A 26784-nucleotide genomic window follows, 5' to 3' on the forward strand; every position below is an offset into this window, starting at 1 on the left:
CCCCAGTTGCGTTTTGCGCCTGAGGATGCTTTTGGTAGTAAGCAGTACCTTTGGGGAAACTAGCAGTGGGCGTTTTGTTGTTGTTGTGCAACTTTCAGGATAATAAGAGTGGAAAGACTTAACTCATCCCCACACATTGTGATCTCGCACAGCTGCTTTTTCTTTAGAAATAAAGTCAATCGCATTAAGCACTTAAAATAACAAACTTAACATAAAATACAGCTAGTCCTTAAGAGTCACACTGATGTTTGGAAGAAAACACACACACACAGGTACACGTATGGTAACATGAGAATTCCCACACAAACTTTGGTTCTGAAACATGCATCAGGGAGGCAGAAGATGACACTCATATTAGGGCTAAAACAGACTACCACACAACCACCTCCACATTGCCAGGTGCCTTTTTGACATGGGAAGGGACTGAACAGAACTTGCCCTCGCCATGCGCAAGGTGGCAATGCAGTCTGTTGCCACCTATAACTGCATGATGACAAATTTGCTTCCAGTGTCTACCCAACCTCAAGCCACCTGCAGTCTTAACGTACCTTACAAGAGTCAACCCAAGAGGCTACAAGGAAAGAAGGAACACCCATGGCCTGGAATGATGGTCTCAAAAGATGCTGGGGAAAATCCAGCCCCTGCTCAACTTATGTGCAAACCATGCAGGATATGTACTCAGCGGACATATCCTACCAAAGGGCTTTCTTCTCTTCCGCATGGAATGTTCTTAACAGTGGGTGATTTTTCTTTTTTTTCTTTACAAAAACACGTTGCAGTTTTTACAAAACCTGTTCTTGACAATCACTATCTACCAAGCATTAAATATGTTTCATTCTGATGGCAGGAAGAACATAGTACTTTCAGTTTTTGGAGAACAATGACATTTCGAGGGTCAAAAGTACTGAGTTGCTGCCAGGAGCAAGAGTAACTGTGGTCCAGCAGTTGGCTACCTGAATTTAAAGGGATGTTGCTCAGATTGTACTTTTGGGATTCAATCTGGTAGTCTAACCCCCATTTTGCAGATACACTAAAAAAACAGTGCTGGTCCCCTTTGCCACAGCATTAAAGGCAATTGCCCTATTCTTAGTGCCATTAGGTCAGTATTAACCAACTAGTAGCCTATGGAACAAAATCCAGCCTAGAAAATCACCAGTTGGCCCACCATCCAGCTATAGCCTTTTTTTAGTCACTCACAACTCATTCTCTTCTGTGCCATCTACACATTATTTAATGCTCTAATGCTTCCAGCCGCCATAAATGGAGAACCTTTCAGTTCCTGAGCTCAGTCCATAGCAGTCTACTGGCCAACGAAGACTTCTGGTAGTTGCCAAACACTGCATTTAGGTGTAAAGAAGGGTGCCACCTTTATCCCCCCCCCCCTTTGTCAGTGTTGCTGCGCTTTTAACAGCAGCCCAACAGAGAAACCTAATAGAGGTTTCCAAGTTGCTTATTCCTATGTCTGAAAAAAAACACACCACCTGTACGTTTGCGTCAAAGGCACAGGAGCAGGGACAGGGCAAAAAAAGCAACCTGAGGTTTTAACATACTACAACCCCAAAATATGTGTAGAATGGCTTGCTGAGGGGCCAAAATCAAAAGGATGCACAACATGCATCACTGAGAGACAGTAAGGAGAGTCCCAGCACCCACTTGGCCCCTGAAAGCTCCTTCAACAGGCTTGGAGCAATCAGATATTGCCCTGTGGAGGCTGGCATGGAACTCCAACTGCGTTGTATTATTATTATCTGGCTGGCTGGCAAGCAATACAGGACATTCCAGTTTGCCTGTGCACTGGGGATCCGTAAGAAAATCCAAATTAGTAAAATAACCCCAAGCCTAGATCATATATAGGGAGTTCTGATGAAGGACAAGGAGACACCACAGACTCTGGGATTTTGTTTTAAAAATGGCTCTACAGCTACAAACCTGGCTGAGTTGTTCTCCCATAACGTACATGGTAAACCAGGGTTTGGCAGAAGGTAGATCTCCAGATGTTTTAGACTCCCAACTCCCAGAAGCCCTTGCCAACATGGTCAGTGGTCAGGAACTCTGGGAGTTGAAGCCAGACATCTGGATATCTTTCTGCCCACCCCTGCTGTAAACCACGTCTGCTCCGAGCCCATGCCAAAGGGATGCAAGTATCCATCATTCGATTCCCCCCCCCCCGACTTTTCCAGCTTTGTGCGAGACGCAGGAGCTTCAGTAAAGGTACAAGCAGCAAAAGAACGGAGGAGTCGAGGTTCCTCTTTGGGGGAAGCCAGAGATGATCTCAGGAACAGCCTACAAGCTTGGCCAACGCAACAGAGGCTGACATGACAATGAACGGAAGGCTGATGGTCCAGCTGCAAAAGGACTTAAAGCCCAGTGAAAGGGATAGTTCCAGTTTGACCAGGAGATGCAGGGCAGAACTACATGTTATAAAGAATGTGGGGCCATCGCTGAAAATATCAGCCCCACAGCAAGGTCCTTTCTCCCACTTGAAGCCCTAGTTTGACAGTCTCGGTCATCATGACACCATTATGATGTGCACTGCCCTGGCTTCACTGGGCCAGTGATGTGGAGCAGTGATGTGGAGCAGGGATGGGGAAGCCGCACGCTGCAGTGGCATCAGGCAGGGTGTAAGGTGAACTAGGCTTAGCAGGGGCATGTTGGGGGGAGCACTCAGCCTCTTCTTTGTAAGGCCTCCTTCTGCTGTCAACTGCTAATGGGCTCCACACGCACAGCTTTGTCAGTTGGCCACACCCAGCCTACTGGAAGAGCAAGTGCTGCGTCAGCCTTCCCCACCCAGGTGCCCTCCAGATGCTTTGGATGATGGCTCCCAGGATTTCTGGCCACGCTGGTTGGGGCTGCTAGGAGATGAAGTCCACAACATCTGGAGGGCACCAGGATGGCAAAGACGGCACTAAATACCCCACCCCTGACTGAACGGCTGCATCAGCGGTCCGGTACACTCAGATGAACCGCTGTGGTGTCGACCAGGTTTCCATTCAACGCCGCACAACCCCAACAGAAAGCGGAGGCACAGCAGGTCTCTTCCTGCACTGACACGATCCCACCTTCGGGAACTTAAAACACTGGGCTGGCAGCCAGCAAAGGGCTTGAAGAGATTTGTGCTGCCTGCTGAGTGATCCAACAGCACCACTCCAGGCTGACCACTAAAATTCTGCTGCTGGCTAGAAATCTGACCATGCTAGTAAAAGTTGGCAGGAAGCTCTGTTGAAGTGGGTACAAATGGACAGCAATTTGGTTTATCGTCGTCTTCCTCCACACCCAAGCCCCCTGCCTTTTCTACTGCCCCTTTGTTCCCAGATTTCAATTTCTGGCTATCAGGCTTCACTGCTCCTAACCAGTATCAGAAGGAAATGGCATGGGTGGGTTAGATGGGCCAAGGGGTAAGAGTTGGAACTGGGAGTTGGCTAGCCTGTCCGACAAGTTCATCAACACTGGTTTATGCTCTTCTGCAGCTGGTAGCTGGGAAGGCAGGGTTTAAAAGCTAGTTTTAAAGTGTCCCGCACAGAAGTGGCTAACACTAGCTAGCCCTCCTAAGCTGCAGTCCCCCCTCCTTTTATAGGAGGGGAGAAAGATGGGAAGGCAATACTGTAGAACAGGAAGCGACGTTGTTGCATATATTCTTGTGTGTCTGTGTCCCCTTCCCCCTTAAAGTGACAAGGAGAAGTTCCAGGTAGGGACCTAGGAACTCTAATACTGCTACGTCTGTTTCCTTGGTGTTGATAAAGGGGAGTTCATGAAGCTTACCCTCCATGTGACCAATGCAAGTGATCCCATGGGGAATTGTTAGAATTAACCCAACTCTGTACGGATACAGCTGTAGCTATTCCTGCAATCGCAGTGGCAGGGGGGAAGCCACGATCGTGAAAACGGTTGCTGCCCGTCTTCTGGTTCACATTACCAGCTCCCCATCTCTCTTGCGTGTTGGGGGAACCTGACTGCACAGCCGCTTTTATTCTGTGAAGCATTTGCTTCCTAAAACTTATGGAGATGCGAAGTTCGGAAGGAAACCCCCCAGGTGACAGATGCAGGGAAGGCTCCCAAGGGAAAAACACCCCTAACCTGTCACAAAAACTGCCAAGCGTGAAGTGTGCAGGAACAGCTAAGTACTACATCGGTGTTTAAAAGCTTCCTTTTTTTAATTTGATCTGAACTGCCTACTGAGGAGCACAGAAATGCATTCCTTTTATCATACACATATTTACACAACTATTTTAAAGCTGAAGGTAGGTTTAAAAAGTTCATAAGCAGGCCTCAAGACTGGTGCCCCAGCCTCACAAACAGCAGTTGCACAGAACCTTGCTGGCTCAGGGTTACCTCTTTTCTTCCTTTGCTGGCCTTTCACCTTCAGACAGGAGCCTGATGCACAGAAATTGTGCAGGTGACACTTTTCCTGATGTGCAGAGAGAAGTGGCAGGAAAAAAATTTCACCAGTTAAGCTTCCTTGTGTCAGGCTGAGGTTGAAAACACAAAAGCAGGGCCGGGGGCGGGGGGGAACTACTACTAGCCCCCAAATACTCTGGCAAATCCGAAGTCTGAGCAAGCTCTCTCTCCTCCTGCACAAATGCCGCCTCTTCATTACCTGCATAGGTTGAGAGACCCAAAGCAGGAAAAAGGGCCACTGTGAAGGAGAGCAGCCGACTGGACAGACTGGGCGGTTGCTTAGCGCCTGCCTCACGCTTCCTCCAACACCTTTAGGTCCCCCTCAGTAGGCTTCACCCGAGTCTTTTCAGGCCCTAGGGCAGAGGAGTTGGCCTGGCCTACTCAGGACAATGGGTAGACGGCTACAGCAATGAGGGCCCAGGATAACCACACAGAGGGGGACGTGGCACAAACATATGGCAGGGTAACGTAAGTGGCGGGAGACACAATGTGCCTGAGTGGAGAACACCAGAGATCAGCCATAATACTCCCATCTTTTAAGTACCACACCATCCTTCAAGGGGTCTTCGTCCTTTGCCAGCGACGGCCCAACAGAGGCCCTGCGCAGAGCTCCCTGCTAGGAACGGCGCACGAAAGAGTCCCAGAAGCCTTTGGGTTCTCCAACGATGGCTATACACATAAAACCACCACGGAACAGGATGCTGAAGAGGGAGACAGTCCTGCTGCTGCAGCACCGGGAATCAAATGGTGCTCTCAAGCTTTCCCGAGTTTCCTTGAGGCCGATCTTGAGTCTGGGCTTCCCCCTAAAAGGGAGGGCTTGAAAAAGAGATCTATTTTTGTTGCAAGGCTGCAACAGCTTCAGACTTTGAAGGCATCCAGATGGGGTAAGAAGGGGGCCTTGAGATATGTCTTAGCAGCACAGCGGGACTACAGGGAACCTGAAGCTATGGTTGTTGTGGAGGCGGGGGAAAGGGGGGGGGAGCACTCCCTGAGTGTGAAAAATATACTTTTGAAGGAATGGAATGAGAAAGTGAGTCTTGCCCATGCCAGCTGGATGACTCTGTGACTATTTCTGCTTATGCTGGTGCAATGGTTGTCTCTCCCCGTTGCAATCAGAGGGAGGATGAGAGGGATTCTGTTCTTCTGGGACCCGTTTTCTTCCTCTTGCCCATTTCTTCCTGGACGTGCAGCTTGCTTGGGGCAAATGAAGCGGTTTTTTTCTGGAGTTGGGTGGAAAAGTGGCAGAGGAAAAAAAAAAGAGTTCCATTTCCCCTTCCTCCTCTACTTGTTCTTCACCATCGCCTTGTAGAGGGTGATTCCCACGACAGCGGCGAATGTCGCCCCCAAGGCTACCCTGATCCAGAAGGACGCAGTGCCCAGGTCAATGTCATTCAGGTGCCTACAGGGTGAGAGTAGCAGCATTTCAGCCCGGAGGATAAAGCAAAGAGGGAAAGGGAGGTGGCAGGCTCATTGGGGTAGCCCGTGGGCAGGCAACGTGGTGCCCGTGGGCAGGCAACGTGGTGCCCGTGGGCAGGCAACGTGGTGCCCGTGGGCACCACTGTGTCCCCAGATGCCTTTCTTGCTGCCCACCAAGGTGTGCTACCCTCCCCACTGTTTAAGACAAATTTTCCTACCAGCAGCTGGGATTGTTGAGAAATAGGTTTCTCTTGGTGCTGAAAACCATGGGCTCAAAGGAGTTGATTAGTGTGCTGGAGCTCAGACCCCACCTCTGCCTTGTCCTCAGCCTTTGGGGCAGGTGACTTGTCCTTTGCCACGACTCCCATGGCAGCCATTTTGTGGCAGTGCCCAGGGACAGTTCCTCAAATTGTCCAACGTCCCCACAGCCCAAAAAGGTGGCCCACCCCCACTATCACACAAAGGATACTGGAAGGTCAGCCCCAGGAAGGTGTTGGGGAGGAGGCAGGGGCAATTGTAAGTCACCTTGGGGGCCTTATTTGGGCAGAAAGGTGATTCATAAGCACACGCATGTATGTATAAAGAAGTGGTCCCAGTACAAGTCAATGAGAGCGGCAGCTGCCTCAGGCTGAAGACCTTCAGGGGAGGGCAGAATGGGATGCAGACAAATGTGGCATCAGGAGTTACACTCCAGCAGGAGATGTCCGTGCGCAAGCCCCGAGAAAGGAACAGGAGCTGTGGTAAGAGCACTTGTGCCGGCCTAGCATGCTCTTGCGCAATCCCCATTCATCTGCACAGCGCATGTAGGGAAATGGACTGCGCTCTACACGAATGGCGGAGCCACGTGTGTGCAGCTGCCATGTGGATCTTGAAACTTCGCCAAAAAGGGTGTGATACATGTCTGTCTGTCCAGTGGAGGCTGGTGGCTCCGATGTCAGTGGGGCAGTGAATCCACTCTGGGTTTTGGTCAGAACCAGTCAGCACCCGAAAGGAGCTATCCAAGGTGCTTCTGCAGCGACAAAACCTGGGGTGGATTTGTCTCCCCAGTGACATTGAACCACCAGCCTCTATTGTTCTGTACCAAACAGGAATCCTGGACTTCGCGCCCAGATCCGTGCCCTACTGCGCAACACTGTACAGATACAGAAGTTGGCACTGTGGCCAGAGTTCAGACCTAGCACCCATGAATTTGCCTAATCCCCTTTTAAAGCCGTGTACAGCCAGTGGTCTTTACAGCATCCATCTTGGGGCAGCGACTTCCAAAAGGACGCCAAAGCTTTTCCCTCATCCAAGAGCCAATTCATATATGGGAAAGTCACACAGCCACAAGATGTATCCACGATAGCCACTGCTTGACGTGGCTTCAAAGTGGGAAAAGACAAATTCCTGGAGGATGACTGGTCTGTCACGTGGGCATTAACAAAGATAGCCAAATCCAACGTCTACATTCAGAGGCCAAATACCTCGAAATACCAGACATAGGAGTAGGGAGCTAGCAACAGCAGAGGAGGCTGCTGCTTCCATGACCTGCTTGTGCGTTTCCTGGAGACACGGCCGGCCACTGCTAGAAACAGGATGCTGGACTAGGTGAGCTTTTAATCTGATCCAGCAAGGCTCTTCTTCTGTTCAGTATCCTGGGAATCTGCTCTCATAGAAAGAATACGTCCCTCTAGTTCCTATGTTCAGGCAGTGAGTGCTGTTACTTATGTAGCCAAAACAGCACTGCCCCACACACAACGGAGGCATCAATGGGCTTTGGGAAACCCTGGGATTTACAGAAGCACAAATCTCTTTCTGTCTGTCCATCTCTAAGAGGGGAAACACTTGAAACAATCCAGTGAGTTTTCCGAGCGCACTCAGTGACTGAGGAATGCTGATGGGCTGTGGTCAGGGGGAATGGAATAATGGGGTGGGGGTGGAACAGAGTTTTGTTGCATATCCTACTTGTTTTTTCCTATCCTTACGCTTGTGAGGACAGACTAGGAAGCACGTGGCCAATGGCTGCTGAGACTGGTTGAAGGAAGGAGGAGGAACACAGGAAGTTGCCTTATTAGAAGTCAAAACACCCGTCCGTTTAGCCCAGTCCTGTCTACCCTGCCTTTCAGCATCCTTCCAAGGTCCTCAGGCAAAGCGAGGTCATTCCCTGCCATGCTGCCTGCAACCCTCACGGATGTGCTGTGCTGCTGGGACACAGCCCCCTTCCTCTGCAACATATGAAATAGCCTTACAGCCAGTTAAACCACTGGTCCATCTCATCTTGCCCAGTATTATCTACTCTTTATTTATTATTTTATTTATTACATTTATAGCCCGCCATTTTTCCCCTTTAAGAAACTCAAGGCAGCGTACATAATCCTCCTCCTCTCCATTTTATCCTCACAACAACAACCCTGTGAGGTGGGCTGGGCTAAGAGTCTGTGACTGGCCCAAAGTCACCCAGTGAACTTCCATGGCCGAGCAGGAACTAGAACCTGGATCTCCCAGCTCCTAGTCCAACACTCTCGCCACTACAGCACGCTGGCTAGGATTGCCAACAGAGAGCCAGGGTCTCAGGCGGAGATCTTTCCAAGACTTCCCACCTCAAATCCTCTTAGAAGTAGAGAGGCCAGGGACTGAACCTGAGACCACCTGCACGCAAAGGAGATGAGCTACAGTCAGGGCCAGAAATATTGGAACAAGGATAACTGTTCTGGCAGTTGGCCTCTGTACACCACCACATTGAAGCTGAAAGGAAACACACCCAGATGGGAGCGAAGTCAGGACTTCCAGCTGTAATTCAAGGGGTTTGACAAAAGTGGGGCACTAACCATTCAGGAAGGCCAGCCGGTGGCATACACCCCCCCCCATCGTTGGTGGCTCATAAGTAATGGAACGAATGGCTGACAAGCAGCTGCATGGCCAGGTGTGGCCTGTTTCCTGGGTACCCCATGACCAATCAAGCAGATAAAAGGCCTGGAGGTGCTTCTGAGTGTTACATTTGCATTTGGTAGCTGATCACTGGAACTCCCAACATGAGGTCCAAAGAGGTGTCCATGCGAGTGAAGGAGGCCATCATTAGGCTGAGGAAACAACATAAACCCATCAGAGATATAGCAAAAACATTGGGAGTGGCCAACACAACAGTTTGGAACATCCTGAAAAAGAAGGAATTAACTGGCAAGCTCAGGAACAGCAAAAGGCCTGGAAGACAACTAAAGTGGATGACCGCAGAATTCTGCTCACGGTGAAGAGGAACCCTTTCACAACATCTAGCCAGGTCAAGAGCGCTCTTGAGGAGGTAGGCATGTCATTGTAAGCATCTACAGTCAAGAGACGGCTTTATGAATGTAAATACAGAGGCTTCACAAGGTGCAAACCACTGGTAACGCTCAAGAACAGAAAGGCCAGATTAGCCTTTGCCAGCAAAGCCTGCCCAGTTCTGGAATAAGATTCTTTGGACTGATGAAACCAAGATTGACTTGTACCAGAATGATGGGAAGAGAAAAGGAAAGGAACAGCTCATGATCCAAAGCATACCACATCATCTGTCAAACATGGTGGAGGCAGTGTTATGGCATGGGCATGTATGGCTGCCAATGGAACCGGGTCACTGGTGTTTATTGATGACTTGCCTGCTGATAAAAGGAACAGGATGAATTCTGAAGTGTACAGGGCTGTACTTTCTGCTCAGATTCAGACGAATGCTGCCAAACTGATAGGACGCCGCTTCATATTGCAGATGGCTAATGACCCAAAACATACAGCAAAAGCTACCCAAGAGTTTCTCAAGGCAAACAAGTAGAATGTTCTTCAATGGCCAAGTCAGTCACCTGATCTCAACCCAACAGAGCAAGCTTTTCACTTACTGAAGGCAAGACTGAAGGCAGAAAGACCCACAAACAAGCAGCAGCTGAAGGCAGCTGCAGTAAAGGCATGGCAAAGCATCTCGAGGGAGGAAACTCAGCATTTGGTCATGTCCATGGGTTCCAGACTTCAGGCTGTCATTGACTGCAAAGCATTTTCATCCAAGTATTAAAGGTGATCCTTAAGTTTGAAATAATGTTGGTTTGTTCCATTACTTATGAGCCACCAACGATGTGTGTGTGTGTGTACTTCCTGGTTCGTGCCCCACTTTTGCCAAACCCCTTGAATTTCAGCTGAAAGTCCTGACTTCGCTCCCATTTGGGTGTGTTTCCTTTCAACTTCAATGTGGTGGTGTACAGAGGCCAACTGCCCAAACAGTTATCCTTGTTCCAGTATTTCTGGCCCTGACTGTATATTGCCCAGTGACTGGGGCAGGGCTTTTATTGCCCTACATAGCCCTTCCCCTCAGCCTAGCAGAAGCAAGACAGGCAAATGCACAAGTTAAACTAAACTTGGGTAACTCATATAGATCACAAGATTTAAGCATCTCTCTCGTGTTTGTTTTAGCATGGCAAGAGACTAATGTACTCTTTTGCCCAGCCACTGTACTTGCATACGAGGTAGGCTGGGCTAGAAGCGTTACACTAACACTTTCACCCAGTACAGGTATAAATAGTGCAACAACGTCTAAATAATTTGTAGCAGAGATGAGCTCTAGTGGTACCTTTCTAGGTCATGCTGCTTTGGCACCTATTCTCATTAAGGAGACCAAAATAAGAGAGACTGAGAAAAAAGAACCAAACTTGGAAAAAAGCCATGATCCACCCTGGCCTCTGCCACCAATTAGATGAATCTTCTGAACCTTTCAATGGTAGGAAAGCAAGGCAAAGTAAGCTCTACTGAAATTAATTGAGGGTGCGCCTGGTGGAAAGCACCAAAAGTTAGGAAAAGCTCTGCTGATGTCAAAAACTTCCACAATATCATAAGACAGCCCAGTCGTACATAATTGTCCCATATCTCTGATGGTGTCTGTCCCTCTGCCTTCATCTCCTCAACTGCTCTGCCTGAACAGCTGAAGAGGATATCACTTGAAAGCTTACAGGTTGTGAAAGTAGTATGTTGAGATAACTGTATATTTCTACTCAGGAGAAAGTGCCCTCTCCTTGTGGTAACTGTATACGGAAATCTCACCACCGTTGTGACATCAGTAGCCATTTACATCAATCCTAATCTTCGCCTCACACCCATTTGCATGTGTAGCAACCAACACATCGTACACAGACTAAAGGATTGCCACATTTAACTGCAAATGAGGGCAGAATGGATACAAGCATACTGACCCGAGCGACAACTAGGTAATGTTTGAAGACACAAAGGACTGCTGGTGCAGGAACTGGGGGAGCAGTGAGACATTACCCCAAGGTTCATGGAAATGTAAAATGGCCAGGGGGATGGGCTATAAGTGAACAGGACTGAAAGGAAGCTGAGTCAAGGATGCATGTGAAGAATGGCCCTAAGAAAAGAGAAAGGGAAGGAGGAAGCAACGGCCTAGGAAAAGAATGGTATGGGAGGCACTCAGCTGCAGCGCCATCCTGATGGATAACTACATTTCCAGCATCTGGGAGACAAGTTGTCCAAGCTGTGATATGCATCTGCGATTGGACAAGCTGAATATTAAAGGAACCCAGATAAAATTAGATCCTCGAAAACAAAAGGAGGTTATCAGCCACACAAAGTGTCTCCCCCCTCCCCTTGCCTTCCCCTTCTACATATGTTTCTTTTATCACACGTGCCTCCCCCCCCCTTTTTTTTTTCTTTCACAGATGTATTAGGAAGATTTAAGAATTGCGGTATAAATAAATAAAGCTCTTCATGCAAGGCCTGAGACTGGCTCACTCTCCCCTGCCCCTTTTTGGATTTAGCTGGGTATAAATAATGGATTTCCCCTAATCCTTGGGGAGAAATTTTACATCAGCGTGAGCCAGTAAAACACAGTGTGTTTCCTTGCAAGCTCTTGGCTTGTTCGAGTAACCAAATAGGCCCAAGCCTCAGGCACTGTGTTGGTTCCACCGAACACAAGATACAGGGCAAACACAACGGCACTGTTAATTGCACCAAGTAATGTTCACAAGGTTGGGAGGGCAAGCTTTTGAGTTACACAGAACTCTTCAGGTGTATGTTTAAAAACAATGGTAGAAAAGTGGTCAGTAGGGCTTGGCCATTTCCCCCAGCCGTGTCCCACCACCAGCCCTTGGAGCCTTTGTAACGGAGCTGCAATATGGGGTTAATAATACTGACTTACCTTACAGGGTTACTGTAAGGATTACAACTAGATAATGCACATGAAAGTGCTATACAGATGCTAAAGATTATTGTCTGCGTGTTTTAAGGTAAACAGGTTCTCTCAAGCAGCAGTAGTGCAATACCTTTAAAAGGTCTTTCTTGAAAGCTTTCTCCCCACTCTGTGACATTTTGGTTGCAGCAGTGGGGAACCTCTGGCCCATGAGCCTAATTGGGCCCACGGAGACTTGGGTACCCTTCATGGGCCCTGCCCACTCCCCTCAGCCTGGAGGCTACTAGGGGCTTGGGGAGGAGATGAGGAAAGGCACAGACTGGAGATAACAAGGGGATTCCCCTGCACACCGCTCCCCCTCCCAATTAAATGAGCAAGCAGCAGGCAGGGGAATCCCTTTGTTATTGCCAATCAGCACCCCTGCTCTAAATAGCTAAAGCCCAACATGCCTTGCAGGCCACCTCCTTCTCAGTGAAGGCTGGTGGCTCCAATGTCAGTGGGGCAGTGAATCCACTCCAGGTTTCAGTCAGAACCAGTCAGAACTCTAAAGGAGCTATCCAAGGTGCAAGCCCCCACTCCTTCTGTAAGGTCTATTGTGATGCTCCATATCAGACAAAGGATCCTGTTCTTCCCACAGCTGAAGAGGAATTCACGACGGCTGGCCCTGCAACTGTGGGATTCCATTCCTCAGTGAAATCCACACTTGACAATTGCCCACATGCATTAGAGATTACCTTGGTTTATTCTGGGGTGGGAAGGACTGGGGACAGCCCTTTAATAGCTCAGAGTTAAACAGAAATGGAGTAATTTTGCCAGTTTTAGGACTGTGTATTTTATCTATCCAGTTGTGCAACAACCCTCAGCCTTCAAGGAAAGGGAGAATATAAATATAGCCTAGTATACCGACAGTATAGCACTCCAACCACGAAGTTCACTGGGTGAATTTGGCCCAGCCACTATCTCTCAGCCTGGCCTACTTCACAGCGTTGCTCTGAAGATACAATGGGAAAAGGGGGCTGGGGGAGAGAACCATGGCAGCTCCTTGAAGGGAAGCCTGGATCTAAAGTGTAAATAAATAAACACGGGCCTAGCTGGCATGCATTAAGCAGAGGGAGGTGGCTGCCTCAGACAGATTTGGGGTGACAAGTTTTCCGTCACTTCATTGCTTGACTATGAGGAAGGCACCATTTGGATTTTCCAGCTAAGGCACCAAAATGTTTTAGGCAGGCGTAGAAGCGGTACATCCACAGTTGCGTTGCTCACTGAGAGGAATATAAAAGAGGGGGAGGTACTAACGGGAAGGTGGCCGCCGTGGCCAGCTTGGTGTAGACGGTGGAACTGGGCGGGCCTTGTCCGCTGCAGGTGAAGCAAACTGGTGGCGGCAGGCGGTGCTTGTAGCAGAACTCGGCCGGCGAGAGGCCGTGCTGCGGCAACGTCTCTGGCAGATCTGCCTTGGAGGCCACGAAGAGGCAAGGGATCTGTCCATCCAGGTAGTGCTGCTGCAGAGGCAACCGTTAACAGTGGCTAATTACCTGAGAGAGGTGGGGGAGGGTAGGTGGGGGGAGGGTGCATGTGGGCAGGTTTTGGTGGGGATCCCCCAGGGGACCAACTGACTCCCAACCCTACCCCGCTCCTCTAATCCCATCTGAGCGGTGCTCCCTTCTCCTCCACCGAGCCTAGAGAGCTCAAGACAGAGACCCATGCTCTGTAACAGGAGTGCAGAATCTCCGGCCCGGGGGCCAAATCTGGCCAGCCCAGAATTCCCCAGAGGGCCATGCTCCTTCTCTCTGGCCTCACCCACTATCTTCCAACCACCAATCATTAGTCTGGCTTCCAGGCTTCTCTGCAGTTTTTTCCCCATTCTGAAATACCTCTCCTACGACTTCGTTACTGGCTGTAAGAGCTTTAAGCCAAAATATGCTTTGGAGGTGTGTGTATTGTTGGCCCCGCCGCATTTGCCTTTGATCCCTCTGCTTTTACCCTTGGCCCCACCCAGTACTGGAATGTGGCCCCCAAAACCTTCTCCAAAATGGAATTTGGCCCTTGGACTGAAAGAGATTCTGCACCCCTGCTCCATAAGAAGATCTGGGACAGCAGACAGGAAAAAGGTTCATACCTAGCTTCAAGTACAGGGATTAATTAAAAACTCCAAGGGTTTTAACTCAGCCAGTGAGCCCCCAAAGAAATGGATATTTTTAAAGCTTTTAAAAAACATTTTTTATTAAACGGTGACATTGAACAGTATGAAGAGGGAGGGGAAGGAGAGACATTATTCAGTCTCAAGATGCAGCGAGTTCCAGAGATGAATGCCATAAATTTGCTACCAATCGGTTTTTTTATGATCTTTGGAACTCACTGCCACATGAATTTTGTGAAGGCCACTAGCTTTTTTGTTTTGTTAAAAATTTACAACAAAAAATTAATTATAAAAAAGATATAGTGAGTTCCAGAGATAAGTGCTTTTTGTGATAAATGTGCTACCAATCGCTACCTTTGGTCATGCAATAAAAGCAACTGGTAGCAAATTTATGACCAAAAAAAATTCGCCTGTGGAACTCACTGCCACATGGCTGGAGCTTAGCCTTCTAGCACCAGTCTCATCTCACAGACCTGTCTCGAGCAGGAACCCTTCTTGGATGCTGCTGAAAATACTGGCCAACTTAGCCATTCATCCGGGTAGCTGTCAATGGGAGCAGCAGGGCTGCTCCAAGACATTTTGCTGCCTGAGGCGAAGGACCCCCCCTCCCATTCCACCTGCAAAAGCTGACTGGATGGGCAGTTGAATTTTTCTGGCACAGGGTAGCTGAGGAGGTGCAGGGCAGGCCACGTGGCACACACAACACTCACCGTCAACACGCTGTGGATGCAGCCCGGCATCTGCTGCCTGAGGGGGCTGCCTCACTTTGCCTACTAGTAGGGCCAGCCCTGGGGAGCAAGCAGGGAGACGGGGAAAGTTACCTTATAAACACTAGCACAGTAGTTGAAAGACTTGTGGTCCGTCACATCGTACAATAAGCAAGCAACATCACACGATGCATCGGACACCTTCACGAACTCCACACCCACATCGATCTCGTGCAGCTGGAAAGAAACGCAAGGAGGAGATTCAGAGTATTTAGAAGCCATTTTGAGGCAGCTTTTTGTTTTAAATACATCAAGTTGCTTTTTTCTATAAAAAGGAGAACATCCTTTGTTTGTCTTACTAACAGAAACAGACAGGCATCAGATAACTTGTACATGGAACTGCACGTTGGCATCTTCCAGCAGTTATTGCTTCTTCCAACATCCTCCTCAACCTCTGAGTCTCTCTCCCTGTACCAAAATATAGCTTGGAAGCTACCTGGAGCTTCTTCTTTTCGTGTGAGCGTCATTTGGTAAAATGTCATGTACAGTAATGATAACTATATGTGTGACAACTATTCAAAAATATATAATAGAATCCAAGAACTACTCTTTAAAATATATTTTATGTATTGTATTCATAACCTACTTCTACGTGGAACTCCCTGTGATCCATGTTTTGGCCCAGATCTGTACCAGCTTAGCTTCAGCAGTGTTGCAGCATTAGAAGCTCCCAGACTACTGACTGGGCCCCTACAAAATGCGGATCTGGGCACACCCAAGGGTATCAGATTTCTTCACTTTATTTCCGTCTAAGAGAAGACCATGTCACATCACTTCAGTTTTAAAAGTGGTTTAATATAAGCAGTGGGGGCCGGTGGATCCGATGTCACTGGGGTGGTGAATCGGTTTCAGTCAGAACTCTAAAGGAGCTATCCAAGGTGCTGGATAGCTCCTTTAGAGTTCTGACTGAAACCCAGAGCAGATTCACTGCCCCACTGACATCGGAGCCACCGTCCTCCACTACATATATGCTGTACGGGGAACTGCAGTTCAAGGAACACCAGCCTGAAGCCCCTTTTGGGCACGTTGCCTGCACAACAGTTCAGTTCCCAGCCAGTGACTGATTTGGTAAAATCTCTCTCTTTCTCTCTGATAAAAGGCCAGTTCACTGCTGGAAATACTGTACCTAGCAGAGCATGGGCCCACAAGACAAGCAACATATACACCTGTATGGTTTCATTCCCACTCTCTTTCCCCCTCAAAAAAGGGAGGAATCACGGCAGGAGCTGAGCACCCTGTGCTTACAGATGCAAGTAAGTCTGGCCGATACAAATGTCATATGGCTCTGCACAGTGGCAGATGCGGACCATGCAACACAGTATTTCTGACTGTGTGAACCAGCTCAAAGAGGGGACCAAATCTCAAGTTAACAAGTTCTTTTTTCTTCTTTTGCTGCAACGGCATGCTAGCAGAGGTGGGCAGAAGGTAGATCTCCAGACTTTTTTTGTTATTGATTTTTTTTTTCATTTTCCAATACAAGACAAACAGTAAACCAGGGATAGGCAACAAGGAGCCCCTGGACACCTTTCTTGGTGCCCACCAAGGTGCCACATCCCTCCCACTTTTAAAAACACATTTTCTTGCCAGCATCTGGGATTGTTGTGAAATAGGTTTCTCTTGGTGTGGAAAGCTTCAAAGGATTTCTTTAGTGTGTTGGTGCACAGATGCCACATCTGCCATTTACTCTTTTGGGCAGCTTACTTGTCTGTTGCCATGCCTCCCATGGCAGCCATTTTGTGGTGGTTCCCAGGACACTTTCTCAAATTGCCAAACGCGTCCACAGTCCAAAAAGGTTGCCTACTCCTGCAGTAAACCTGTCCCCCCGCCCTCATTTCCGCCCCTTTAAGGTTTCCCCCTCCTTTCTTCATATCTTCATGTATGTAAAGGTTTTGTGTATCTACGTAAAATCATTAAGCAAAACTTGGATGAATTCATATTTACACAGAAAAAATAAATTGAAAAAAACAATAAGGGCACAATCCTATAGGGATAGGTGGCTGCCTCTGAACTCGGAGGTGACCGCCTAACCAATGCAGGGCAGAAGAAGTGCAGAGGGGATTGTCCTCTTTGCGCTTCAGCCACCCTGCATTTGCGGCTAGACAGCTGATTTCGGCTGTTTAGCCACGGGAAGGCGGAATGGGGGAGGAGGCTGCCGGACAACACACAGGATGTGTCGTACCAGCATTTCCATCTTCCCCGCCCCAGAACCCCCCCCGGAACACCCCATTTTGGCTGCTCCACACTCCTCTTCCGAGGACTGTTCTGCGCTGCCTGCAAGGCGGCGCGGAAGGGAGGGAAGGTCGGATCTCCGGGAACTAACCTCGGAGTGCGGGCTTTGAGGTCAGTTCCCAGAAACCCACATATCCTATGGCCGTGTCAGGATCCCTTTAGCCCCCACTTTATTTCAACTCTGAAAACAAACACAGATGAGAGGCTTCAGTCTACAGCTTTTAATCCATTACTTCACAGGGTCAAACAGATGCAAATTCTCAGTGACTCTCAGTCTATAAAGGAATGCCTTCAGGGGATTCAAAAGGAAGTTATGAGAGTTGCCTGCCATTTGAAAAGGAAGGCAATCTCACTAGCCTAACTTAAGTGTGGGAGGTCCCTCTCTCTCGTGAGGCCTCTAAACAAAGCTTTTCACGCAAGACCAATCTGGTAGACTGTGTAAGTTCCGCCCCTGCCATCTCTCTCTTTGCCCTGCGCCTGCATCTGGTGTCTATTAGGTCAGATTCCCCAAACCCTGCCTCCTCCTGTTTGCTGCCTCTCATGGGGTGGGGGGGTGAAGAGGGACCCTCATCCTCAGCCAGCTGGATGTTTGTAACCTGAGAAGCTGGCCTAGTCATGTCTGGACTAGCCTGGGATAACACCTCCCTCATGTCTGGCAGTTCTGCTTCAAAATTTGAACTGCTATCCCACTCCCTGTGCTCAGAAACACCCTTGACACGCTGTCTAGCTGCTGACTAGCGGCCATAGGATTGCCCCCTCCATAAAGTAAATTAAAAGGGCTGTATCATGCACGTTTCTTCATTGGACTGCACTGGTTTTGTGGTGGATTATATTCAAACTACTGCACAATTGTGCTCATTTCACATGCCAGCAAGGTTATGCTCAAAATCCTACAAGCTAGGCTTCAGCACTATGTGAACCGAGAATTACCGGAAGTACAAGCCGAGTTTCGAAGAGGCGGAGGAACTAGAGATCAAATTGCCAACATTCGCTATGGAGAAAGCAAGAGAATTCGAGAAAAATGTCTATTTCCGCTTCATTGACTACGCTAAAGCCTTTGATTGTGTGGATCACAACAAACTCTGGCAAATTCTTAAAGAGATGGGAGTACCAGACCACCTTACCTGTCTCTTCAGAAACCTGTATGAGGGTCAAGAAGCAAGAGTAAGAACCGGACACGGAACAACCGATACGACAAGGCTGCATATTGTCTCCCTGCTTATTTAACTTATATGCAGAGTACATCATGAGAAACGTGGGGCTGGATGAATCACAGGTCAGAATTAAGATTGCCGGGAGAATTATCAACAACCTCAGATACGCAGACGATACCACCCTAATGGCAGAAAGCGAAGAGGATCTAAAGAGCCTCTTGTTGAGGGTGAAAGTGGAGAGTGCAAAAGCTGGTTTGAAACTCAACATTACAAAAACTAAGTTCATGGCATCTGGCCCCATCACTTCCTGGGATATAGAAGGGGAAGAAATGGAAGCAGTGACAGATTTTATTTTCTTGGGCTCCAAGCTCACCGCAGACGGTGACTGTAGCCATGAAATTAAAAGACGCTTGCTCCTTGGGAGGAAAGCTATGGCAAACCTAGACAGCATAGTAAGAAGCAGAGACATCACCTTGCCGACAAAGGTCCGTATAATCAAAGCTATGGTTTTCCCAGTAGTAATGTATGGCTGTGAGAGCTGGACAATAAGGAAGGCTGAGCGCCAAATAATTGATGCTTTCGAACTGTGGTGCTGGAGAAGACTCTTACGAGTCCCCTGGACTGCAAGGAGGTCAAATCAGTCCATCCTAAAGGAAATCAACCCTGACTGCTCATTGGAAGGACAGATACTGAAGCTGAAGCTCCAATATTTTGGCCACCTAATGCGAAGAAAAAACTCACTGGAAAAGACCTGATGCTGGGAAAGATTGAAGGCAAAAGGAGAAGGGGACGGCAGAGGATGAGATGGCTAGATAGCATCACCGATGCAACGAATATGAACCTGAGCACTCCAGGAGAGAACGGAGGACAGGAGGGCCTGGTGTGCTGTGGTCCATGGGGTCACGAAGAGTCGGACATGACTTAATGACTGAAAAACAACAAATATTCTTCTGCAGATAATTCAAGAACCCATACGAACTGGAATTTATTTTCTTTTTGTTGTTTGGTATAATATAGCTTTTCATGGGCAGCTAAAGTCAATAGGCCTGGAATCCAATTGTGTATAGTTGGGGGTTTATTTGCTTTCCAGTGATGCAGAATAAGAAGCTTGGCCATTCTTGTGGCCTTACTAAACCATCCAGCATGAGCGTCAATATTTAGATTTAGATTATTGTACATAAGCAATATAATGACATTTATTTAAAAACAAACAATACTTACTATTAAATGCTTTTCCTGCCCATTGACATGCACTGTGTTAACTGAATAGGAGGACTCCTTCCCCTTGGAATCGCTTTGAGCCTGGAAACAGAAAGGGAAGCAGGAATATTTATGGTTTGTATCTCAGGAGCCCCATCCACAGAAATACAGGTTAAGGAAAAGAGGGCATGTGCTGAACTCTAGACAAAGTGACAATGTGAGTCTTGAAACCCCAGAGCCAGGACATCCTTTAGTCCAGGGGTGGGTAACCTGTGGCTGTCCAGATGTTTTGGCCTATCACCATTCGCTATGTTGACCAAGACTGATGGGAGTTGGAGGTCAAAACATCTGGAAGGCTACGAACTGCACACCCCTGCTTTTGTCAGGAAAATGTGTATTTTTTTCAGGGTTATGGGCTTCTATAGGACACCACAGACGAGCTGTTGGCGTTCCAAGTCCCCAGCGGCTTTGCTGGTGGACAGAGGAGCAAGGGATGTATGTGAAATTTGTTTCAATGTGATGCGTGGACCAAAACAGAAAGCATTTGGCAGCATGCGTACCTTTGGAAAATGTGCATTTAAAAAATTGCTTTTGAAAAATGAGCACAAACACGCTTTAAACAATGGGAGAAGAATGCACAGATTTCAAACATGCGGACAATTGATGTGTACATCTGGGGAAAATACATATGAGAATACACACAAATTTCCACACGAGGAGGAAAACCCCCTGTAAAGCTCACAATCTGATACAGATATGAGACGGAACAAGCTTTGAGGTGGAATTTGGAGAACTCCAACGAACTCGAGATTTGGTTGCATGCATATCCCAAGCAATGGCAGCCTTCTGCTGTTACGCAGAGCTAACGTCATTTAGTGGCTGAGAGAGCTGGGAGCCAAGAAACCATAAGTTCAAATTCTGCCTGCATCATGAATTGATTAGGGGCACAATCCTATGCATGTTTAAACAGAAAAAAGGTCTTACAACTCCCAGCATGTCTGTCTCAGGTATGCTGGGAGTTGTAGGACTTTTTTTTCTGTCTGAACATGCATAGCGTTGCACCCTAGGTGGCCAGCCCTGTAAATAAGCCCACAAAAATGACCAGCACCTTAAGAGTGTCACACCTGTGTTGCCATTGCTAGCTGCAGAGAAAAAGAAGCCCCCACCTTTGCAGCCAGCATGGAACTGCAGGCTACGAGCTTTTTAGCAGGCTAATTTAAAAAAAAGGTTGCCTTCTATCAAGGGGACAGGGGGAAGAAGGGACAGAGTGATCCATCCCTCCTCCACCAGCTGACTTGGTTTCTATGCTGGTCGTGGGAAAGGGGGCTTTCCTTCTCCGTGGCTAGCATGGAAACCAAGCAGACTGGCTGAGGCGGGACAGAACAATCTGTCCCGCCTCCACCGGGGTGCCCAGCTGCTTGCATGGAATCCCTGGTTGTCTATGGCAGGGTTGCAGAACTTCTTTGGCCAGCGGGCCAAATTCCATTTCGGAGAAGCTTTTGGGGGTCACATTCCAGGGGTGGGCGGAGCCAAAGGCAAAAGGGGCAGGGTCAAACCAGCATATTTCAGCTTAAAGCTCTTCCTGCCAGGAACTCAGCCTCAGGATAGGCATTTCGACCTTTTAGAATGGGGGAAAAACTGCACAAGAGCCAGGAAACCACCACATGATCAGTGGTTGGGGGAAAGGGGGCAGGGCGTTCTGCAGAATCCCAGAGGGCTGGATTTGGCTCCAGGGCCTGAGGTTCCACACCCCTGGTCTATGGCTTCCAGCTGAGTAGTTAAAATACAAGACTGCCTTGGGCCAGCCACCCTCTCTCAGCCTCCGTCTGCCATCTGCAACATGGAGATGGTAACACTGGCCAACCTTACAGGCTTGTTGTAAGGATTACTGAAATAAGGTTAGGACCATGAAGTGCTTTGAATGCTTTAAAAGTGCTACCTAAATGATAAGTTGTTGTTGTTATTACTGGCCACAGAGAAGAAAGCACGTTAGGGTCTGGGGGGGGGGGGCGTACGCAGAGGAGACGTAGGCTGAAGAAGCAGATGTACAGGGCACGAGAAAGGAAGAGACAGTACTACGAAACAAGGAATCCTAGTCATAGTTTGACTGTGGATTCCTATTCCAGCTCAGCCTCAGCTCTCTGTTGGTAAAATGGGAATATCTAGGGCGGAACACAGCACCGCTCTGACCGTGCTTTGCATCTTAATCTGGCTCATCCTTTGCGAGGTAGGTTGGAGAATGAGTGTAATGCCAGAGGCTGGGAGAAGGTGACTTGCCCAAGGCCTCGTGGCAAGTCCGTGGCAGAAGTGCAGACCCAACACCTTGGGGTTGGACTCGACGGTCTTGCAGGCCCCTTCCAGCCCTACTATTCTACGAGTCTATGCTCTAAGGACTGCCTTCCCCAAGTTGGTGCCGTCCAGGTGCGCGGCACCGCAACGCCCATCGCACCCAGCCAGCACGGCCAACACATCTGGAGGGCCCCAGGCCGGGGGTGGTTGATCTATGACCTTGCGGAACCCACGCGAGTTAAAGCCAGCTCTGAAAGTAAAAATGAACACAGGGCTTTCGTCGAGTTTAACGCCTCTCACTCCAGAGATCCCGGCAATGGTTCTGCCCCCCTTTCAACTGTCGCCGCATGATGGGAGAGACTCAAAAACCATTTTCCTCCCTGGCTGATGGAGGCCGAAAAGAGAGCCCTGCACACTCACAGCCAGGTTCTTCCCAAGGAAGGCCTGCAGGAAGGCAGACTTGCCAGCGCCCCGGGATCCAATCACGTTACACAGGAAAACACTCCGATGTGTCTGGCCCTTCTCCAGGTCAATCCTTTTTTCCCGTGTAACTGGAGCAGAAAAAAAAAGGTGGGTGGGAGGGAGAAGCGAGGGGAAACGTTGCTTATGGTGAATGCCTTTCCTTCCTGCTGTGGGGGCCAGTGTTATCTCTGCAGAACAGGAGGCAGGCACCATTTGGTTGGTGCCCTTTGGTACCCAAAGCAGGGGACAGATCCATAATTTCCCAGACCCGTTCTGTGTTCAGCATGAAAGTGGACACTCGGCAGCTCTTCACAGCCAAGAGTGGCAGCAGCATGGGTGCCGGGACCAGCAAGGCTCAATTCTACGGGAACGGACCAAGGGACGACCCACCTGTGATGGCGTGAATCTGAGAGTCCTGCTCGGAGAAGATGGGATAACCCAGGTAGCCCAGGTGCTCCAGGCAGCGATGGATGTCCTGATAGGCCACCAGCCTAGAGAAAAGGCAAGCACAGAGAAGGCCACCCATTGCAGGGAGAGTCTGCAGAGCATGAACCGAACTGGTATTCAGAGAGGGAAGGCAGAGGGGGGCTTACGCTTACGTCCACTGGCAGAGGAATCCATGCAGGGAAAGCAGGCCTTTATCAGTGGTGCATACCGTGTTGTAGAGCTCGGGTCCCCAGGGCATGTTGGGGAACACGCTAAAGAAGCTCTGCAGCTCGGCGGGGGAGAGGGCTCCGTCATGGTCCTACAGACAGTGGGAGAAGAAACGGGCACCTGAGAGGTGGCGCTCCGGAGACAGAGCACCGCACAAAACCACCCCGTTGCTACCCAAAACCAGAGCTCCCCCCAGGGAGTGGTTTAACCTGAACGTCACAAGTTCACAGAAACACCTCCAACAAAGGGAGCGTGCGCCAGGCCCCGGCCATCGGATCAAGAGCTGCATGGAGGTCACTTCCTTCCCTCCCTTCTGAGGAGCACCTGCTTTAATTGTCGGCTGCTGTTCAGCCAGAGGAGCTGGGGAACGTGTGCGCGTGGGGAGGATAATTTGGCCTCAGGCATCAGCCGGAGGACTCTTGCGCTCCTCTGTCTCCTGCCAAGAAGAAGAAAGCTCCGGCTGTCAGCTGCTCTGTGACCGTGGCAGAAAGGGGAAGGACACGGGCTGCTGCTGTCGTGGGGACCAAGGGAGGTTGCACCCCTTCCCTTCCAGGAAGAACGCCATCAAGGGGAAGCCCAGACCAGCCGCTAGCCAAAGAACGCGCAGCAGCGGCCTGCTTCCCCTCCCACCAAGAAGGCTGAAGTGGGGTGGAGGGGGACAATGTGGCCCTAGTCTCTGGCCAGAAGACCAAGGGCTGACGGAATGTGGCCCCGTCTCGGCAAGGGAAGATCAGCCGGTCCTCTGGATGTGAATGCTGTTTAAAAACACCCACTTCTTTTGTCCTGGCCTTGTCAAACTGTCCATTGTCTGACTGCTCTGACCATTACGATGTCTTTCCCAATGCTCAACCGAAATCTGCCTTCCTGTAATGCAAGCCCGTTACTTCACGTCCTGCAGTCCTGGATGGAGAACAGGTTGCGGCCCTCTTCTGTGTGACAACCCTTTAGGTGCTTGAAAAGTGCTATCCTATCCTCTCTCAGTCTTCTCAAGGCTAAACGTGCCCAGTCCCTTCAACTGTTGCTCGTAGGACTTCAGTTTCTAGTCCCCTGATCATCTCTGCTGCCTTTCTCTGAACTCACTTGAATTGGAATCCTTCTTAAAAGTGTGGCATCCAGAATCGGACACAGTATCCAAGGCGAGGTCTGATCAGCACAAAGTAGAGTGGAACTGTTGCTTCCCGTGATTTAAGAACTGTCCTTCTATTGATGCAACAAGCACTAGGGGAGGGCCACTGCCTCCACATCCTGCTTGTGGGCTTCTTGGAGGCATCTCACTGGATATTACTGAGAACAGAACTAGATGGACCCCGGTCTGATTCAGCAGGGCAGTTCTTTTGCACTCAACTCTGGATCGGCCAACAAGTCAGTTCAGGTGTCACAAAGTCAGTTCAGGAATGTGCACAAAGGGAGTGACTTGGCACAAGGAACGGCTTATGGAGAGGAGAGCCGATGCAGCCACTGGGGGAGGCAGAGTTTCACGGGGCCAACACGTCAGCGCTCGTGCATCTATGCAGCTCACCTTGTCATGCTTCTCAAACATCTTCTGCAGGAACTGGCAGCCGAAGTGACTGAGCTCCGTGGAGCAGTCCAGGGGCACCCGGATCCTGAAAGGAAGGAGAGAGGCACAAGTCGAGGCAGATTCTCCGGAGAGGCTCCTGCAAACCGAACTACCTGAGCAGGTGAAAACAGTTGCTCTGGGCAAGACTTGGCTGGGATCTTCCCAAAATATGGGAAAATCAGGTGTATGAAAATGCTCCAGAACCTGGGAATGGCACTATGAGAAGACATTGTAGGCTAGCCTCCCCCAACAGATGTGCTGGACTACAATTCCCATTATCTCCAGCCAGCACAACCAGTAGGCTGATGTCTGGGGATGGTGGGGCTTGTAGTCCAACACACCTGGAGGCTGCCGGGTTGGGAAAGGGTGCTCTAAGCAGATTGTTCCTTAGTTCTTTTTCAGTTACCAACTCCCCCAAACCAAAGTGAATAGAGAGGAAAGGCTATGAGGAACAGTTCGCTAGGGTTCAAAAGCATGCCTTCCCACATCAACAGTCCCCACTCTCCCCGCTCCCTGCAAAATCCAAGAGCGCAATGATCTACACACGGTGGGCAGAGATAGTCATCTGTCAGCTCCAGCGCATCGTCATAGCCGAAGCGACGCAGGATGGTCCATGTGGTCTCATGGCGCCCTCTCTGGATGAAGAGTGTATTGAGGAAAAGGAACCCTGGAAGAAGAGAAAGGAGGGTCAGATCCAAGCGCATAGCCCAGTAATGGGCAGCTGCAGCAGAGCTGCCTGAAACGGACCATTCTTGGGCCTGCGTGCATAGAAGCCATGGGAAAAGAGTGTCTGTGCTGGCCTCCCAGCCCATGGTGAGTCAGTCATGTGCGTGTCACTCCTGTAGGATTCAGCTTTTGGGACGGATCAGGGACGGATCAGGAAGCGTCATTGTACCACTTCGCTGTGCGTGCTTAAAGCCAAACCATGCAGGCGATGGTGTATGCACATGTCTGACTTGCCATGAGCTACAGTAGGACAACACCACACCTAACTTTTCCAAGTACTTCTCCTATGGTTAGCATACACCCACTGGTTGCATTGGGAGGCCCTCACTCTGTAACAATGGGTTATAACCGGGGCATGGGCGCCATTTCTGCAGCTTGAGTACCAGCTAGGAGGCACTGTGCATGGAAGGTTCTGGATGGCTGCAGTGGCTTAATCCCAAACTCTATGAGCAAATACTTTATCCAAGGCCCCTTCTCTGCTTCTCATTTCTTCATCTTATTCCTAAGTGTAGCAGTAAAAGAGCTCCCTTTGCTTTCCCCTCTTCTGCTTTAGTTCTCCCAGAGCACCCACTAAATTGTTCCCCAGGTTATTAAACCAGAATCAAGCAAACATTGAGAGTGGCACCAGAAAAGAGCAATGTCTATTCAACTGAAAACCTGTTCTAGTGGGAAGACTTCAGAAGTTGCAGCATGCAGTCTGTTTCAAAGGAACACCACCTTGGCCCTTGGCGGCACGGCCTACGCTCCAAACTGGCTGAACAGCCATGGCTTCAAAGCACGGCCCTGGGCGACCTGCACAGCTTTGTTCTGCTGTCATCCCACTTCCTTGTCCACCAAAGAGGATTCCAAGATCATCCCCAAGGCTGGACACAGAGCTCTCAGCTGCAGTTACCATTGAGCGTCAGGCCGTTGTCTTGGACACCGTCGGTTGTGTTCTTCCAGACCACCATTTTCACATCTTCCAGTGCCTGGGGAGCCAAAGGATTTCCGAAGCAGGACTTCTACCTCCCGAGAGAAACGGGGCCCAATCAGAAAAAAGGTGACAGCTGACAAAATATCCAGGACTGGGGCTGAGCTAGCCTGAAATGGTTTAGATTGGGTTCTCAGCCAATCAGAAGGCTATCTGGGAGACAATGAGGTTCTTGGAGGTCCAGCAGAAGCAAAGAATGCTGGACAATTCTGGCTGTTAGCCAAGCCTCCAGACCTAATGGATCCAGCATCTTCACTGAAAGCAACACATTTCAGTAACCTTCAACTACATGTATATATTTGCTACATTTATATCCCACCTTTCCTCCAAGGAGGCTTACATGATCCTCCTCCTCTGCATTTTATCCTCACAACAACCCTGCAAGGGGAGTCAGTGACTAGCCCAAAGTCATCCTGTCAGCTTCAGGGCCTAGAACCCAGATCTCCTGAGCCCCAGTCCAACACTCTCACCACTACACCACACTGGAGGGTGCTTTTCTTCTTAAACTGTCAAATACATATTGTTCTGAACATGACCCTCCAACACAGAACAGGTGATTTTTTCCCCTCTTACCGGGGTGCTCATTTTGTTAAGTTTTTCAAGCCTTCAAAGGCCGCAAATCTTTCTGTCGTTAATTAATAGGGAAGAGCAAAAGTAAAATAGGTTTTGTTACAAGCCCATGCTGGCAGGG

General features: G+C 49.2%; 1 protein-coding gene across 3 annotated transcripts in view; it reads right to left on the bottom strand.

Moving 5' to 3' along the window:
- Window positions 1-4132: 4132 nt before the first annotated feature.
- Window positions 4133-26784, bottom strand: part of RHOT2 (ras homolog family member T2) — a 48813-nt gene continuing 26161 nt past the window's right edge. For all 3 annotated transcript variants that reach the window (XM_084818830.1, XM_084818831.1, XM_084818832.1), the window contains exons 10-19: window positions 26016-26124; window positions 24944-25064; window positions 24359-24443; window positions 22785-22930; window positions 22576-22676; window positions 22144-22274; window positions 19456-19536; window positions 14906-15028; window positions 13244-13446; window positions 4133-5794 (exon numbers count right to left, since the gene is read on the bottom strand). In XM_084818830.1, the coding sequence (XP_084674956.1) occupies window positions 5677-5794; window positions 13244-13446; window positions 14906-15028; window positions 19456-19536; window positions 22144-22274; window positions 22576-22676; window positions 22785-22930; window positions 24359-24443; window positions 24944-25064; window positions 26016-26124 (1218 nt within the window). In that variant the 3' untranslated portion in view covers window positions 4133-5676. The remainder of the gene's footprint in view (window positions 5795-13243; window positions 13447-14905; window positions 15029-19455; window positions 19537-22143; window positions 22275-22575; window positions 22677-22784; window positions 22931-24358; window positions 24444-24943; window positions 25065-26015; window positions 26125-26784) is intronic.

The sequence above is a fragment of the Heloderma suspectum genome, chromosome 12 (assembly GCF_057233095.1).
Source record: "Heloderma suspectum isolate Gila_16-S chromosome 12, 16-S_ref, whole genome shotgun sequence".
Lineage (NCBI taxonomy): Eukaryota > Metazoa > Chordata > Lepidosauria > Squamata > Helodermatidae > Heloderma > Heloderma suspectum.